Here is an 18,177-nt window from a genome sequence, read left to right as displayed (position 1 = left end):
TCAAGGCTCACACACAGACCCTAGGGAGTTAGGTGGGAGGGGCGGTGGAGGGAGGAGGGGGGGCAGTCTGCATGCTTGTCCTGCTCTCAGAGCTCAGCCTTGCCTATGGGCTACCTTCAGAGGTTGGGAAGTCTGGGCCACCTAGTGGGGATGTGAGCTGTCCTTGAGTTTCTCCCCCACACCTCAGTATCAGCAGTATCCTGTTGGTTGGGTGTGGAATCCAGAGAAGGGCAGAGACTGGGAACATGCCTCTCCAAAGAGTGATCACAGAACCACCACCAGACCTGGGGACAGAGACACCCACGCATGCTTGCAGAATAAAGGGAAGAGCTAGCCTGCCTCCTGAGGCTTTACTGCCTAGAGAGTATGGGGAGAAGACGGGAGGCCAAGTGACAGGACAGGGGATCAGACAGGCAGAATTGCTAGTAGACTATTACTGGAGCAAAGCCACCATTCTGTGTAGAACCCTGAAGGTCTCCCCCCCCCACCCCCGATCTTGTGGATTGTCGCCTGATTTGGTCTACAAGGGCAGTGGGAGCAGGGCTTGGGGGGAGGGGGAGGGGGACCTGGAAGCCCTGTGAGTACCTACAGTGAATGACCTCACCCAGTCCAGCTATCAGATCAACTTTACTCAGAGTGATTCAAGGCTTATAAAGTTCTGAGGGACTGAGGGTAGGAACACCCAGGATGGACAAAGGTCATTGGCTGGGGGCTCAGGGCACCTGGAATGCCTTGTTAGCATGAGAAAGCATTTCAGGATTATCAGGTGCTGACTGAACAGATTTTATCAGGAGAGAGGATATTGACCCTATAATCTAACTGAGGCTCTGTGGTATTCTTCAGGTAGAGGCAAATGTGGGGTCTTAGAGTTCCCCAGACAAGGTCAAAAAAGGAGAAGCCGCTCTAATGAAGGTAGTCTCCCATATTGCACCCCAGCCCAGAGGCTGTCCAGTCAGGCGGACTTCCACCTAAATTAGCGGAGTTTTCCCACAGAACCCAGCAGAGGGGACACCACAGAGATCGGGTTGGGTAGCCTCAAGGCCTCTGTGCCTCCCGCCCTTATCCTCTGTTGGGTTCCTCAGCTTACATTGCTTTCAGAACTGTTTTTTGAGGAGGCCCTGCAGTGTGCCCATTCCTCAGCCTATAACAGATGCACTGCCTCCTCCGGGGCTGGGTGACCGGCTCATGAGAAACTCTCATGCCTGATATTTTGAAAGCTGCACGGGGCTGATTTTTCTCTGGGCTGTTGCCTGGGTGTGGTCAACATGGAGCGATGGTCGGCCTGCCTAAGTCCCCTTCCGAATGCTCACAGACCTCACCTTGACCTCAGCTCCCTCCTTGTGTTCTCTTAGCAACCAAGCTGTGGTTTCCAGGGTTTCCAAGGGCTGCTGTGCTTAGGGGGCAGAAAGGGCAGTGTGTGAGTGTGGGGGTGAGACTCAGGCCAGGGTGGATGAAGGATCTAGAGAGACAGGGATCTGAAGAGGTGCAGGAAGATGAAGACTGCTTGAGCTGTGAGGAAATAAAGGCAGCAAGGCCATGGCTGCCAGGACTTCTCACAGGATTCAGACACATCACCTTCCTCTAAACACTTTTTGAAATAGGGCACCCTGTACCCCAACCTGAACTGGACCAGGGAAAGGCCTAGAAAACAGACCATCCTGGCCATCTGACACCCCCTGGTTTTGTTTTAAACAGACTTACTGAGGGGTCAGCTCACCTCATACAACTGCCCTTCTAAAGTGTGGCTGTGGAACTTGAATAGGATCCTCCTCTCTCCCCCCTCCCCTTCCCCTCACTCCCCTCCCCCTCCCCCTCCCCCCCCCCCAACCAAGCATGGCTCCTCTGTCTGAGGATCTTCTGCCCTAGTGATCTGTGGCCCTCCCTGTGCTGTGCTTCCCTTTTGTCCTCTGGGCCTTGGATGTCACTTTACACCTCATTTCTTTTGGCTTTGATTTTCATTTCTTTGGTTGGTTTTAGTTTTGTAACACAGAGTTTCCCTGTGTAGCCCTGGCTGTCCTGGAACTCACTCTCTATAGCCAGCCCCCAACTCTGAGATCCTCCTGATACTGCCTCCCAAGTGCTGCTTTTTTTTTTTAATGATTTATTTATGAATATGAGTACACTGTCGATATCTCAGACACCCCAGAAGAGGGCATCGGATCCCATTACAGATGGTTGTGAGCCACCATGTGGTTGCTGGGAGTTGAACTAAGGGACCTCTGGAAGAGCAGTCAGTTCTCTTAACCACTGAGTCATCTCTCTAGCCCCCCCCCCCAAGTGCTGCTTTTAAAGGTGTATGTGCGGGGTTGGGGATTTAGCAAGCACAAGGCTCTGGGTTCGGTCCTCAGCTCTGGGGGGAAAAAAATGACAAGATAACAAAAAGACCAAAAAGGTGTGTGTGCTCTCTTTAAAAGACAAGTGACATTCAATTGTGTGGAGTGAGGCTGCCACACTATTTGGCTCATGTGTCCCCTGTCCTGTGCATTGACTAAGGACTGGGGAGTCCGACTCCACTTGCTGTTCCCTATTGCTGTCCTCAGATAGACACATAGAAAAGGTGGGTGCCCAGATGTGTCTGTGCCCCTGAACATGTTCACGTTATTGGAGTTTGGCTGCATTGATGCCTACAGAACCGAGGCTCTGGGTCCCTCAAATGGGGCATTGCCTATGGTTCCCAAACCTGTGACAGGGCCAAGATGTAGGGTCCCTTCAGGAGCCACGGGGGTGTTAAGTGGCCCTGCAGGATCCATCGGCTGTGCTGACAGGTACATAGGGCAAGCACAGAAGTACTGCTGGACACAGGAGGAGGGCTTACCCTGACGTCCACCACTATCAGCCAAGGATCCGGTATGGTCACCACTGCCTGACTGAGCTCGTCCCCAGCCCAGGGGCTCAAAGATGCCCAGGGCAGATGGTGAGGGTACAGGGTTAGTGGGTCAGGGCTAGTGTGTCTGTGCTGTCCCTGGGTTGGGCCAGGAGAAAGAAGGCTTATGTGCAGCCCCACTGTGCCTGTGCCCCTCTGCCTCACACCAAGTAGGAACCAAGCATGGGCTATGGCAGGGCTGGTGGAGCCGGTGAGTCTTGTTTGTTGGCCTTTGGCCACCGGCGAAGTCAAGAGATGCTCGTGTGTTACCCAGGCATGGTTCTGAGCTGGGGGTGGTGACTTTACAGCTGACAGAGGCTGAAGAGACAGAGCCAGGTACACTCACGGTGAGGGCTAAGACCGTGTGGGAGGAAAGAGCTGTTTGGGATGAGGGTACGGGTGTGACTACGGTAGATCATAGGGATGTGTCTCGATCTACATCTCTACCCTGTGAGCTCCTTAGGGTCCCTCACCTGCTTGTGTGACACCAGGGCTAGGGCTGTGCCAGACGAGGAAAGCCAAATTGCGATGTCTGTGACTACATCATCGCGATATGGCATATAATCCTAGCATTGTTTTACTTGCTTGTGTATTAGTGTGTGTGTAAGAATGTGCGTGCGTGTGCATGTGTGTGCGTGTATGTGTGTGTGTAAGAGTGTGCGTGTGCATGCGTGTGCGTGCATGTGTGTGTAAGAGTGTGCGTGCGTGTGAGTGTGTGTGCGTGCATGTGTGTGTGCGTGCATGTGTGTGTGTGTACACGTTCATATGTGATAATGAATGTGTAGAGATAAAGGCCAGCTTGTGGGAGTTGGATCTGTCCTCCCACCTTCTGGGAATCAACTGAGGGCAAAGGCTCTCAGTTGGTGAAAGGCTCCTTCCCCTGCTGAGCCATCTTGCTGACACAGAACTTGTTTCTGTTTGAAGTATAAATCACAAGTGTAGGGTGTGTTGGGTGCTCCCACACAACTACCCTAGAGGGCTTTCACCACCCACTCATCATAACACCCACTTCACCCAAGCTGCCATCCCGGCCTCTGTTAGGTCCCAGCAGCTTGATGGTGCCCCAGAGGCATCGTCGTTAGGGTTTTTAACACACATGGGAGTCCAGCAGTCTAGGTAGAGATTGCTGCTTGATGCCCTCCAACATACAGGACGGCCCTTATTGCATGCATGGTCCCTTCTCTAAGTGCCAACACCACTAATGCCTGGCGTCCCCCACCCCCGAACCCTGCTGCCAATGTTCGTCTTGTGATCTGAACTGGAGACCTCTCCCTTGCTTGACATCTTTCCTTCAGCCTTGTGTTGTTTTGTGAAACTCTTCTGCACTGAAATGGGGGGTAGGGTCAAGGTCAGTCCTTTTCAGAGCTGTCTAATACTCCACCCACTGAGTGTCCTGACATTTGCCTATACTGTTGGTGGACACTCAACACTTCCCAGATTTGGGGTGTAGCACCTCCCTGGTCACCCCTGGAGTCTGAGCTGCAGGTTCTGTCTTCCAGTGTCATGAGGCCGCGGTCTCCATCTACTGCAGCATGCAGAACCAGAGCCTCCCCCACTGGACCTTGGTTTCTGTGTTGTCCTTAATGGCCTGCTGCCTTGTCTACACGCTGACAGGTAGGGTCTGAGGGGGAGGGTGCCCTAGGGAAGGGAAGTGGCCATCGAAACAAATGGGGCAGCAGAGAGCCCATCCCATGCTGGGCACCATGCTCTGTGCTCATTTAATCCTTAGTACCCTGAAGGAAAAGGTTACAGATGGGTAAACTGATGCTCAGGGAGCTTCTGTGCTTTTCCAAGGTCTCACAGTTAGATATGCAAAGCTGAGACCCATGCCACACTGAGTGTCCCAAAGCCCCTACTCTCATGTGGGGCACCTACCTCCCCTGCTGTTCTGGGGTGTGGTTCTGGGGCATTTGGGAGGTGGCTTACAGAGCGCTTGCACAGATGTATGGACTTTGAGGGCCCACAAACTTCGTGAGGTCGGCAGAGGTCCTCAGAGATGGTAAAAGTGTGGCCCAGAGAGTGGCCATGAGAGGCCCAAGGTCAACAGTGTGTGCGAATTCAGACTCGGGTCTCAGTGCAGCTGACCTTTAGCGGCTACTGTCTGATGGCCTTCCTTGCCTTCATCTACTGGAACATCTGACTTGGAAGGCTTCAGGCTACAGGAAGCTGCTATGCAGTCTTAGACTCCTGCGGTCACCTGAGGGACTTGACAAGGACCTTTTTCCCAGTCAGCGAGGGGATCTGTCATTCTGCCACCCCAGGCTCTAAAGGCTGTGACTACAGTATCTCCTTCAGATGTGCCTAGTGTCAGAGTCCGTAGGATCACAGGATTTCCAGCTAGGTCCCCAAGAGACCTCTACATGCTTAGGCCATAGGTAATGTCCCAGGACAGGGCAAGGGACCTGAGTGACAAGTAGTATGGTGCTGTGGGAAGGGGCTAGCTAGCTCTCTGCCCCAGCCAGCTGAGAGATTGTGGAGAATTGGGGACAGTCTAGGCCTTAGTCTTCCCCTCTGGAACGTGATTGTGCTGCCAGCTGCTTCCTCCCGGCTACTGCCTGGCGCTAGGCAACGTGGAAACTGCATCTACTTCCCAGGGCTGTGGGTGCTTCTAGTCAGTGATCCTCATCTTAGCCCGGCCCCAGCCAGAAGCAACCAACCTTCTAGAAACTTCCAACGATACCAAAGGAAATCCTTAGGGTGTCTCGGGGTGGGGGGAGTGTGTGTGTGTGCCGGGGGAGGGATCTTCTCATTGCAGATACCCGCCCCATCTTTCCCACCTGCAGGGGTTTATGGCTTCCTGACCTTCGGGACGGAAGTTTCTGCTGATATCTTAATGTCCTACCCAGGCAATGACACAGCCATCATTGTAGCTCGGGTTCTCTTTGCTGTCTCCATTGTGACCGTCTACCCCATCGTGCTGTTCCTGGGGAGGTGAGCCTGTTCAGCCCGGTGCACTACAGGTCATGTTTTCCGTGTGGGGTGTGTAAGTGTGCATGGTGGGGCTGAGGTCACCTCTGATGGACGGAGTGAGGGACACAGGCACGGTGAGTTTAGGTGTTGGCCAGCCAGTAAGCATTGGACTGGGCCAGGGACCTTGACTTCTCTACCCTCACCCTACAGACCCTGAGGGCTGCCTTGGTGAACACACGGTTGGGTATAGGGCAGACCTGGCGGTGTGCAGCACTCAGGGAAGGCAGGAGAATGCAGCCACAGGCGCTGGCTGAGCCCTGGTATCCATGTATCCACAGGTCTGTGATGCAGGACTTTTGGAAAAAGAGCTACTGGGCCACACAGGGGTCCCCAGTGCTGGCTGACCCCTCAGGGCCTTGGGTTCGGCTGCCACTGACCTTCCTGTGGGTGGCAGTGACGCTCGCCATGGCTCTGTTCCTACCGGACCTCAGCGAGATCATTGGCGTCATCGGTGGCCTCAGCGCCTTCTTCATCTTCATCTTCCCAGGTAAGTGGAGGCAGCCCCCGGCCTCCAGCACAAGGCCTTGGTCTGCTGCAGTGGTTCTCAACCCCTGGGTCTCAGCCTGTTTGGCAACCAAAACTCTCCACCTTATGATTCAGGACAGTAGAAAAATTACAGTTATGGAGTAACTACAAAGATAGTTTTACGGTTGGGGGTCACCGAACCACGGAGAACTGGATGAGAGGGTCTCGGCATCAGGAAGGTTGAGGACCACTGCTCTCACGATCTGGAGGTGGGACCCTTGTGGCATGAGGGCCTGGGTTACTGAGCCAGGTACAGGCTAGACTTTCCAGACCTCTCCTGGCTAAGTGAATCCACAGCCCTAATGGTTGTACTGTGTCGTCCCACCCCACAAATGGGAAGGCAGAGGCCCAGGCACCAGGAACACCCGGCCTGTGGCAGAGTGGAAAGGCTACTGGTCCATTGTCAGTGCCTCCCACTGTGGGATGGTTGGTCACTTCTAAACACTGTCTGTGGGAATCTCATAAGGCCTACTGTACAGTCCCTGAGAGTTTTCTCAGACTCAGACGTGGAGGCAGGTTCTGCAGCGAGGCTTTCTGAGGAGTGAAGCGCTGAGGTGTTCCAGAGGCTCCGGCAGGGGTATTTTCCAGATGGGAAACCCAGCAGGGGTAAGACCAGAGAATGCTTCAGAACAGTTTACAGGCTTCAACATGCAATAGGGGTTTGGGCGCATAATAGGTGCACAGCGCACAGTAAGTCTTCCATGTGTAGATTATGCAATTCTGCTATGGGAGGGTCTGTACTGGGCAGATATGAACTTGGGAGATTGTGGTCAGATGTTCTTGATGCCCAATCCAGGTTGTCTCTGAGACAGTAACACCACGGGGTGTGGCTCCTCTGTCTGCACGAAGCCAGGTGGGAGACTGTCACTGTTCACTCTGGTTCTGGGTACGGTTTGATGATTTCATGGTGCCTGCCTCTTTGAACTCCGTGGTCTGAGGCTGCCTCTTAATTCTGGCTCAGGTCCCAGGGGAGCCTTTTCAAAGCTTCTGCTCTTGCCTGTGCCCAAGTGAACTGCCTGGGGAGGGTCATGTGGGAGCAGCTCCATGGGAGCTCCAGGCAGAACTGGCAGGCTTTGAAGTTGAACAGAAGTGATGCAGTGCCAGAGGTGGAACCCAGGGCCCGTGCATGCCAGGCCAGCACTCTACAGCTAATGCATAGTTCCAGCAATACTATACTATATGGATATGTGTGTACATGTGTGTGTATGTGGAGTGTGCATGTGTGTGCATGCATGTGTGTGCATGGATGTGTGTATATGTTTATGTGTATATGATGTGTGTACATGTATGTGTATGTGTATGTATATGATATGTGTATGTATGTGTATATGTACATGTGTGTATGTGCATGCATGTGTGTATGTGTGTATGTATGTGTATATGTGTATGTGTATATGTGTGCATATATGTGTAGATGCATATATGTACGTGTGTATGTGTATATGTGTATGTGTATATGTGTGCATATATGTGTATATGCATATATGTACGTGTGTATGTGTATGCATGTATGATTATGTGTGTATGCGTATGGAAGTATACGTATATTTATATGTGTATGCGTGGGAAGGGCTGAAGGCAGCAGACAACCTGAGGTATTGTTCCTCAGGTACCCAGTCAGAGTCTCTCATTGGCGTGGAACTCATCATGGAAACTAGACTGCCAGCAATCTGCCTGTGCCACACACCTGCCCCCACCCCCTTCGCATATAATGTATGCATGCATGCGCGCACATATATGTGTATGTGCAAGTGGAGGCCCCAGATGGACATGGGCTGTCTTCATCGATTGCTTTCTAGCCTATGCACTTGCGGAACCTGAAGCTGGCTGTCTTAGCTATGCCAGTGGCTACCATGCCAGCCGTATGCCCGGATTGCAGGCCACCACAGCACCGGGTTTTAAATTCTAGGGAGCTGAGCTACAGTCCTCATGCGTGCGTGGTAAATGCTTTACCCACTGAGCTATCCCTTCCAGCCTCTAAACAAGGAAGGAAGAAGAAGAGGGGGATGGGAGTGGAGGAGGAGGGAGGAGGGAGGAGTTGAGCAATAGCGGGCCTATCTGTCATCCTGACAGAAAGGCTGAGATGGGGATGGAGAACGCCAGGCCAGTCTGGGCTATGTAGCAAGACCCTATCAGAAAGAAGGGAAAGAAAAGGAACCAGGGGCAGCTACAGCTCCCCAGATGCACACCAAGCTTGGGGATGCCAAATTCCTGCCCCTGGAAGTCAGAGGCCTGAGAGGCGATGCTGTTCAGCTAAGTCATTTTCAGGGTGTTTATCTGGAGCCCTCACTGGCCTCACTAACTCCAAGCTGGCACCCTAACCACCGGGCCACACCACCTTCCCAGATGTACCAGTCTTCCACTGGGGACCCAAGGACTGTGGAGCCCTGGCAGCTCTCTGCACCCCCAGCTCAGTAAGGGAGAGCCAAGGTGACCTCGTGTCTCCTTTGCAGGTTTGTGCCTCATCTCTGCTGTGGACACGGAGCCCATAGGACCAAGAGTCAAGTGAGTGTCTGCAAGATGAGGGTGGCGCTTTGGGTGCACTGAGGGGCTGGGAGCTCGAATGAGATGGTGCTTCCAGGCCGGGGGAAACTATAGGCGGTGGGTGTGGCCTGCATGAGAACAGCTCGCACTGCTCTCCAGCCAGCCTTCCTCGGTGTGTACTGAACATATCAGCCTCCATGTTCTATGCTTGGAACTTCCTGTCCGTCTGGAGAACCCTCACCTCCAGTGGCCTAGGCTACACCTATGCTGAAGCTTGGCTCAGGGTAGAAGCAGGGCACAGGCTGGTCCTGAGTCTAAAAGTGTGATGCGCTGGACAGGACTCAGAGCCACCGGCTACGTCATCATGACAGCAGATCTTGCCAGGGGCAGGGGGCTCCACTAATCTAGATGCCCTTCCTCATTTATGTCTACCCTACAGATGGGGGGGAGTGGCTGAAGCAGGCTGGTGAGGACAGAGCCGGCCCCAGCTTAGACACTGGGGTCTGAGCTGCCTTGCTTAGCCACCCCTAGATTGCCACTGAGCAGCTGTGGAAGTAGGCTAAGGCAGCTGGAGGGACTCAGGGTCAGCTTTCTGCAGCAAGATTGAGGGCGTTGCCTCGGGTGTACCGAGGGTCTGGGAGCTCCAACGATATGTCCAGGCCTGGGAAACCATAGGTGGTGGGTGTAGCCTGCATGAGAACAGCACAGATCTCCAGCCTGCCTTCAGCAGTGTGTCTGGGGGCATTTAGTGGTACAAATGTACCCTGGGGGCTCTGGAGGCAGGCCTGAGATCAGCTGATGGCAGGGCTGTGTTGTGGCCCTCAAACCCTTACCACTCAGTGCCTTAGGAAAACACTTGTCTATGAGCCCAGGCCCCAGTACCCTGCACTTATCATACCCACAGACCCTAAGGGCCTGCTGGATAAGGCCCTGGTCTCGTATAAACACGCAGTGTGTGGTGCCACGCAGCCCCTTTCAGATACCCCTGGCTCGCGTAGCCACGTATGCGGGCACTGCGCTAGGCCTGTGCTCTGACCCGGTCCTTCAGCCCTGCCGAGCCCAAGGTCTGTTTTTCCAGGGGAGCAGGTATGGATCGGACCCCTCTTGTCCTGACAGGGGTTGCTCTGGACGTCTCTATGCCAACTGCTTTGTCTCCACTCGCTGGTTCCTGGAGCAGGCTGTGGGATTTCGTCATGGCCGGGTTCACCACAGATTATTCGGCTTTCAAGATAGTTTTCTGAAACTGCCCTCTGTCCTTCCCACCTGTGGGCAAGTGGCTTTGTGTCCTGTGGGCTTCTGGGGGTGCCGATGCTGTTCAGTCAGAGATGTCCATCTCTGGTGACAGTTCCTCTTGGCCCTGGTTAATGCTACAATGATCTCTCTGGAGGCCCTGCCATTGCTGGTCCATTGATTAAGAAAATGTCCTATAGGCTTGGCTACAGCCTGTGAATCTTATGGGGACATTTTCTCAGTTGAGGTTCTCTTTCTAAGTGACTGTTGGTCTTGGCTGCCCCAGACTTCTCTGGTCCTATACCCTAGCTGACCGCTTTCCTGATTGTGTGTGGCCTGGGGCTTTGGGCTTCTCTCTCACTTACATGCTGTTCTCGTATGTGCTGTAGGGAAGAAGGCTTAAAGGTGTTGCTCCCCTGCCCCATTTCTTTTCTTTGATAAAGTGTCCAGGAAGGATGAGACATTGCAGGGAGGGACGTTATCCCCACCCCCACCCCCACCGTCCCTCTGATAAAAGAGAAAGGGGATGTCCTATGGAGGGTAACTTTTGCCGTGATGAAGCACGACCAAAAGCAACTTGGAGAGGAAAGTTACACTTCCACATCATAGTCCATCATTGAAACAAGTCAAGACAAGAACTCAAATAAGGCAGGAACCTGGAGGCAGGAGCTGATGCAGAGGCCATGGAGGGGTGCTGCTTACTGGCTTGTTCAGCTTGCTCTCTTATAGAACCCAGGGCCACCAGCCTAGGGATGGCACCACCCAAAGGGGACCAGACCAGAACCTCTCCCATCAATCATCAATTAAGAAAATGCCCAACGTGTTTGCCAGCAGCCTGATCTTATGGAGGCTTTTCCTCAGTTATGGTTGCCTCCTCTCAGATGATTTTAGCCTGTGTCAAGTTGACATGAAACTATCCAGCACAGGGACATTTGTCTCTCTTAATGACACACCTGGCTTGCTAGCACTACCTAGCAGTGCGTACTGCCAGCCCACAACCCAGGTGTGTTGCTTTGTAGGTGCTGCCTGGAGGCCTGGGGCACCCTCTCTGTGCTGCTGGGCACCTTCGTCTTTGGGCAGAGCACAGCTGGGGCCTTGGTGGAGCTGCTCTGACGTGGGCTGACACAGTCACTCCTGCGTCTGGCCTGAAGACCCTGCTGCCCTATGGACTAAGCTCTGCTCCTCCTGTGGCTCACTGGACCCTGGTGAGGAAGGACTGCGGTGACAAGTTGCTTTCACGTGGTGACTCAGGACAGTAGAAGCCCATGCTGCTGAAAGCTAGAATGCGAGCTGGAGAGTAGTGGGCCATGCTGCTTCAGAAGGTTCTGGAAAGCTCCTCCCACATCCTCCTCTGGTGTCCCTGACTTGTAGATGTTATCATCGTAGTCACGGGGTCAACACCTGCCCTGTGTGTCCTCTCCCAAGCAGGATGCCAGCTACCTAGCCTAGGCCCATCTCTAGTTAGTGAGCGCTTGTCTGCACTGGCTATGTCTAAAGATGTCTGTCTTTGTTACTGTTCTATTGCTGTGCAGAGACACATGATCAAGGCCACTCAGAGAAGAGTTCATTGGGGGCTTACAGTTTCAGAGGGTTAGAGTCTGTGGCCATCGTGGTAGGGAGCATGGCGGGCAGGTGGGCGGGCAGGCATGGTGCTGGAGTGTAGCTGAGTGTTCCCATCCTCCTCTGCAAGCTCAAGACAGCGCACACTGGGAATGGTGTGCACTTTTGAAATCTCAAAGCCTACTCCCAGGGACACACCTCCTCCAACAAGGCCACACCTCCTAGTCCTTCCCAAACAGTTGAGACCAACCATTCAAATGTGAGCCTCTTGGGGCCGTTTTTATTCAAACCGCCATATTCCACTCCCTGGCCCCCATTGCAAAATGCATTCAGTCCAGCTTCAAACGTTCCCATTGTTGGGGTTTGACTTCAGGTTGTGTGAGGGACGTAATGAATTTGAGAGACAAGCGTGAAGACATCTAACGTTGCTATTTCTCAGGAAGTAAATTTGGAATGTCCACACATGTGGGAAGGGAGCACAGGAATGCTTGTGACCTTCCTCGGGCTCTAGAAAATAGTAAACGAGATTCTCATACCTCAGACATTTCTCTGATGACAGATAATACTGTCGTGTTTATAAAAACTTGAATATGCCAGGCTGTGAGGCAGGCTTCCCCGTAACTGCCAACTCCTAGCTCTGTTATCAAAGAACATTTACTTGGGGCTGGCTTACAGGTTCAGTTCATTATCAAGGCAGGAAGCAGGGCAGCATCCAGGCAGGCATGGTGCAGGAGGAACTGAGAGTTCTACATCTTCATCCGAAGGAAGCCAGGAACAGGCTAGAGGAAGGGTCTTAAAGCCCATGCCCACAGTGACACACCTACTCCAACAGGGCCACACCTTCTAATAGTGCGACTCTCTGGGCCAAACATGTACAAACTACCACACCATCCATGGCCCCGGGCACCGCCAGCATCATGGGATCCCCACCACAATCTAGCTGCCTTCTTCATGGCTTCATGCAACAGCCTCTCAGGCTTCCATGCAGAAACTCCCCTGCCAGCCACACACTTGGCCTCAGCAGCTTTTCCCGCGGAGAAGATTCCACAACTCATTTCTTTGCTCCTGTATCCTTTATGATTCCAAAGCCAGAACCACACGGATGCTGCTGCCAAGCTTGCTGCCTGCTTGGGCTGGAGCCTGGGCACCCTCCGTGAATCACGTTTGCATAAGCTTTGCTTCGCTGTTGCTCTGTAGGAGCAGAAGACCCCTCTGGCCTTTTCCTTTCAAGAACTGCAGATTATCTGGGCGGGGCCCCACCCTAAGTGTACAAAGTCTCTTCTCTTTCAGCACAAATCAGCTCTAGCATGGGATTTCCTGGTGGCCTTTTCTCCTCAGACTTGTATTTTTGTATACTTGGCTTTTGTTCATTGTAGACCTGCATACAAGTGACCACTAATGACCAAGGGACAGACTCAATATTGGCTGTCTTGAAATCTTCATCCAAAACTTGAATTTAGCTTCCAGCATATTCTTGCCTTGTTTATGGGGGAGCCACGTGTGTCAGGGGAAGGGAAGGGGGGGAAACCTGGTTGTTTCTTGGGCCCAAGTGCTTCTGGGTACAACTGGAGTAGGAGCCCCTTCTCTAGTTTGGTGGAATTCTGTGCCAGACCCTTCCTATTTGTGCCAAGTGCTGTGTCTGGGGCCTCATGAAGTTGGTGTAACCAGTCTGTGGTGTGGTATTTTCTCCCACCTCCTCACAGGCATGGAGTTTCAATGTTGAAAGGCGGTTCTTAAGACTCACGCTTTGAAGGCATGCTGACCGACAGACATAGCCTAGAATTTAGCTGCAGTCACAGCCTAATCCCAGTGAGCATGCTGTCTCACCTCCAAAAGACTCCGAGTCCTTTAGCACTCACTCCACCCTGTGCCTGTGCTCTCTTGTCCTGTGTCTTGCCGGCTTAGCTGTCCCATGAGCTGTCACTGCAGCAGATGGTTATATGTGGCTGCCCTGGTGTCATGTTGCAAATTCCCACCATATGTTTAACAGCGAGTCCATGGAGCAAGGGAAGTCAAAGCCACTGGTCTTGCAAGGTCCTTTATGAGAGCGACTGCTTTGGCCTTGAATTCCCTTTCACCTTCCTCTCTGCTATTCTGTACTGTGGAGTGGACAGAGGGTTGGGCCTCCATCCTCTGACCAGCCCCGTGTGACCTACTGCTGTCCCATCCAGAGGCTCAGGATCGTCCTAGAAAGGTTGGTTCCAGAACAAGCCAGGCAGTGTCTGAGGACTTGTTAGCCCTTGGAGCAGGCAGTGGCCAGACTGCCTGTCATCCTTGTGAAGGTTTGCCCCTGTGAGACCACTTGCTGTACTAGGTAATGTCTAACAGGGGCAGTAAGTGCCTGAGTGAAGGAGGCTGTGGGCAAACCGGCCTTGGAGCTGAGCTATTGGCTCTGCCTCGGGGAAGGTGTGTGCACCTGTTCAACCAATGAAACGTGTGTGTGTGTGGGGGGGAGTGTTCTGTGTGAATAATAAAGATATAAAAGTTATCCCCATCAGCTAGAGCGATGTCATGCTGGCACCCCAGCCGAGGGTGAGAAATGGGAGGAGACACTGAGTTTCCTGGCAGCCAAGGGGAAAAGGGAAATAATGTGGAGGCAGGGGCTTGTCCAAGAGGAGGGTACATGAGCACAGAAGTGAGGATGAAGACCCCCGGAGGGAGGGAGGGAGGGAGGGAGGATAAGGACCCTGACAGTGACTGGATGTTGCTACTGGGGACAGAGGTGCCCATCTCAGTTCTGTATCAGGATCGGATGTAAGTCACAAATCTGCATAACAAGAGGATATGCAAACTGGATACTGATGTCAAACAAGGAAGTGGAAGGAGAGGATTTGAGTGAGGTCCTGCTTCATTTCTAAGTGGATTTCAGGTCTGGCAGCAGCTGGCTTTAGGAAGAGTGCAGTGGGCACCCTTGGGCACCCTTGGCCTGTGAGCGTGCTGCTTGGCTTGTAGACTATGTGGCCTTCATGAAGTGGGCGTCCTTTCTAAGCCTTGCTCACCCTTAGGTCACAAGCCCAGCAAAGCTCCGGAATGGCATTCCCAGCTCCCTGTCCTCCCATATAACTAGTCATGCCCCGTTCTCCCTGTTGTCCTCCAGTGAGACAAAGCTCAAATCCCCCTGAGGGACACACTCTGTGTCTTCAGCACCGAGCAGAAGTCACTAGCTCGGTGTCACTAGCTCCCCATCGAAGGTGACAGCGCCCTCTCCCATGTCACCGCTGACACTGTAGAGGATGTTCCTGCCTGAGAATCACAAGCTCTGGGGGCGCTGTGTGCCAGGGGAACCTCTTGGAAGGCCAAGGCAGTCTTGGCTGCTGCCTGCAACCTTGGGAGTAGCCAAGACACAGGCTCACAGGGTCCAGCCAGGATTGCCTTGGGCATCTCCTGCAGAGGGCCTTGGTGTGCGTCAGCCTAGCAGGGAGGCAGCTGGCAGGAGACTCAGGAGCTGAAAGCCATGAGAAACCATGAGTGACACAGCCATCGCTCCAAGGCCTCCCTCCCTCTGGAGCATCCTCTCCCCCTGGGGCTCCCTCCACCCTGTGAGCATTCCCTTCACCAACCAAGCCACAACCTGCCTGTGGGTTGTTCAATCTATGGGCACGTGTGTGGCGTCTGTCACTATTGCAGTGTTTTCTAGGTTCATCTGTGCTATGGCAGGTGTCAGCACCCTTCACTGTGACTGAGTGCAGCCGTCCCTTTGTATCCATAGGGGTCCACAGATCTGTCTGTAAACCAGGAGTCTCTCATGGAAAAGGTACTGTGTAGAATATAATCTGTGTGCTGTTATTGTTTTAAAAGATTCATTCATTCATTTATTATATATAAGTACACTGTAGCTGTGCTCAGAACTCATTACAGATGGTTGTGAGCCACCACGTGGTTGCTGGAATTTGAACTCAGGACCTCTGGAAGAGCAATCAGTGCTCGTAATCACTAAGCCATCTCTGCAGCCCCGTATGCTGTTATTTTAAAACAAAATCCCAAACATTTTTCATTTTACCCATGAAGACTCAGGAGACAGATGGTGGGGTAAAAGCCTGCTGGCCTAGAGAGGCAGAGAAAGCACCCAGCTGACCTTTCTACTCCACTGATGTTCCAGAAGGAAAAAGGTGGTCTACTTCCTCTCCCTCTTCCTCTCCCTCCTCTCCCTTCTCATCCTCTTTTTCTCCCTCCTCTCCTCCGTCCTTCTTCACTTTCATCATCCGCATGCTGTCTTAAATACCCTTCAACTCACAGACCCTCTTTTCTCTCTCCTGGCTTTTCTTATGTTCTCTCCCTGCCAGCTGGTTGCTTGCTCCGCCTTTCGACCTGTGGTTGACTTCATTTAATCCTCTTTACACAAAGCTCTTGGGTTAAAGGTATGAGCCACACCGCAAAGAGAAACAGGTTTTTCCAGTTCACAATCTCTGGGATCACAATGTGACCAAATATCCTGCAACCATGGACGTCTACCAGTTACTTAAGGCCTCTTTAGATTATTGCCTGCAGAGAACCACCTAAATGGTCACAAGGTTTAGGAAGTATGTCCTGTAAACACTTGGCAAACAACGTAGCCTGCATACATAGAGCATGTCGGTAGCAGTGAGGAGTTTCTATTTGGCCCATGGTTAGCTGAATCCTGAATGTGAAACTGCAGATACAGGGCTGTCCCTGATGGGGGCAGTGTGTGCTGCTTAGTTTTCTTAACTTGATATAAGCTAGAGTCATTGGGAAGAAGAACCTTCATTGGAGGGATTGGTTAGATAAGAGTGGACTCTGAGTAATTGTCCTGATTGCTAATGGACAGAGGTGGGTCCAGCTGACTGTGGGCGGTACCATTCCCTAGGCAGTAGGTCTTAGGCTTTATAAAAAAGCCAGAGGAGCAAGACAGTAAGCAAACGTCCCCTGTGCTTTCTGCCTCAAGTTCCTGCCTTGATTTCTCTCCAGGATAGACTGCGACCTGGAAATGTAAGAAAAAAAAATCCAAAAACCTTTCCTTTCCAACTTGCTTTTGGTCAAAGTGTTTTGTCTCCACAGTAATGGAAAGAGTACTAGAACACCACAGGCACGGGGGCCAGGGCTGCTGCACTCGTTTTCCTATAGGATTGCTGCATAGGGTTTTATTTCTTCACAGACTGTAGAATTCTCCCCACGAATGCTATCAGGCACTTGTCTCAATAGCCTCCCCCTCTGTGTGTTTGCGTGGGGAGGATGGGGGCAGGGAGTGCACACACGGAGGGCAGGCTTCCAGTGTCTTCCTCTTTTGCTGTTTACCTTTACTACCTGAGACAGGCTCTCCCACTGAGCCAGAAGCTTGCAGTCTTAGCTAGGCTGGCTTGGCTGACTTCTGCAGTCTCAGTACCACCCACCTTCCCTCCGCAATGCTGGGGTTACAGGCATTCACAGCCACACTTCTTACATGGTGCCGAGGACTTAAACTTGTGTCTTCATGCTTGCATAGCCAATGTTCTACCCACTGAGCATCCTCCCCCACCCATGTCAGCATCTTCTGTGTATATCCAGGAGTAGAACCACCGGGTCACATGGTTACCATCATGAACAGTTTGAGGAAGCAGGCACAGATATTAACAGGATTGGAGTTGTTCTGCCAAGACGCTACTGCTGCGTGGTGTGGTGTGAGGCACAGGATTGTGGGTAATGTGTTCTGTCCTTGGCTCTTCTCGAGGTACTACCATGCTGTGTGACCTTGGTGAGTAGCTTGCCCTCTCTGTGTCTGTATATCGTCTCCTGGGTGCTGGTTCCTGACTAGTGTAAATGTAAGAGAAGGTGGAGAACCTGGCAGGGGACATTCCTCAGTCTGTCCCCACACCTCCCAATAGCGAGGATCTTGAAGCTTTGCACTTAGTTCTACTGTACTGTAAAGAACTTGGGCAAAGTGTGGTGAGAGGAAGAGGTGTGCGGTGTTCTGTTAAGTGGGAACCCCTCAGTGATACCCCCAACACAGCAGCCTCCTCACAAACTGTCGTACTGTATGGGAATGGGGCAGCCATGGGCTGGTAGGACGACATTTACCCGGGCTGAGGTGCCAGCAGGGACCTTCCCTGGGCTGAGCTAGGTAATTCCCAACCATCACAGGGTGGCTTTGCGACCCACTTTCTGCAGGAAGCCTCTGATTCTTCAAGGCTGGTGTGGGATACTCCAGTTAGAGCCAGAAGCTGGGATCTGAGTCTGCTGTACTCTCCCTAGGGGTGGGTGTGTTGGAGTGGTTTGAGTGGCTGGCAGCTGACTGGGTGGAACCTTTGAGCGAGCAGGGGACACAAGCTCCAGGTATGCAGTGGGAGGATAGAGGGTTTTATGGGTGGTAGACGTTGGTAGGGGTGAAAGGCATAGTAGCAGTCCTGCCACTCCCCAGCAGAGGCAGTGCCCTTCTCTTCCCCCCAATTCTCTCCTAACCAGAAGGAGATCTGCTGCTCTCCTTAATGACCAAGGCTTCTGTGACAGTCTTTCCTGCTGAGCAGGAGAGGAAGCAGAGTGGACTGTCCAGCCCTGACCTGCCAAACGGCACCATAAGCACAGGAACTTTTGGAGAGTCCCTGACAGACAGG

At 52.6% G+C, this 18,177-nt stretch overlaps 1 protein-coding gene across 2 annotated transcripts in view; it reads left to right on the top strand.

The window, feature by feature from the left end:
* Nucleotides 1–18,177, top strand: part of Slc38a8 (solute carrier family 38, member 8) — a 36,329-nt gene that overhangs the window by 13,941 nt on the left and 4,211 nt on the right. The window contains exons 6-12 of one of the 2 annotated variants that reach the window (XM_063278261.1): nt 4,363–4,477; nt 5,647–5,794; nt 6,112–6,320; nt 8,812–8,863; nt 11,092–15,386; nt 17,135–17,899; nt 18,029–18,176. In XM_063278261.1, the coding sequence (XP_063134331.1) occupies nt 4,363–4,477; nt 5,647–5,794; nt 6,112–6,320; nt 8,812–8,863; nt 11,092–11,185 (618 nt within the window). In that variant the 3' untranslated portion in view covers nt 11,186–15,386; nt 17,135–17,899; nt 18,029–18,176. Of the gene's footprint in view, nt 1–4,362; nt 4,478–5,646; nt 5,795–6,111; nt 6,321–8,811; nt 8,864–11,091; nt 15,387–17,134; nt 17,900–18,028; nt 18,177 lie in introns of those variants that run through there. The other variant, NM_001192009.2, reaches the window with a different exon arrangement.

The sequence above is a fragment of the Rattus norvegicus genome, chromosome 19, assembly GCF_036323735.1.
Source record: "Rattus norvegicus strain BN/NHsdMcwi chromosome 19, GRCr8, whole genome shotgun sequence".
NCBI classification, from domain to species: domain Eukaryota; kingdom Metazoa; phylum Chordata; class Mammalia; order Rodentia; family Muridae; genus Rattus; species Rattus norvegicus.
Note: the sequence above shows the minus strand (reverse complement) of the source record. Positions and strands in the feature narration are given on the sequence as shown.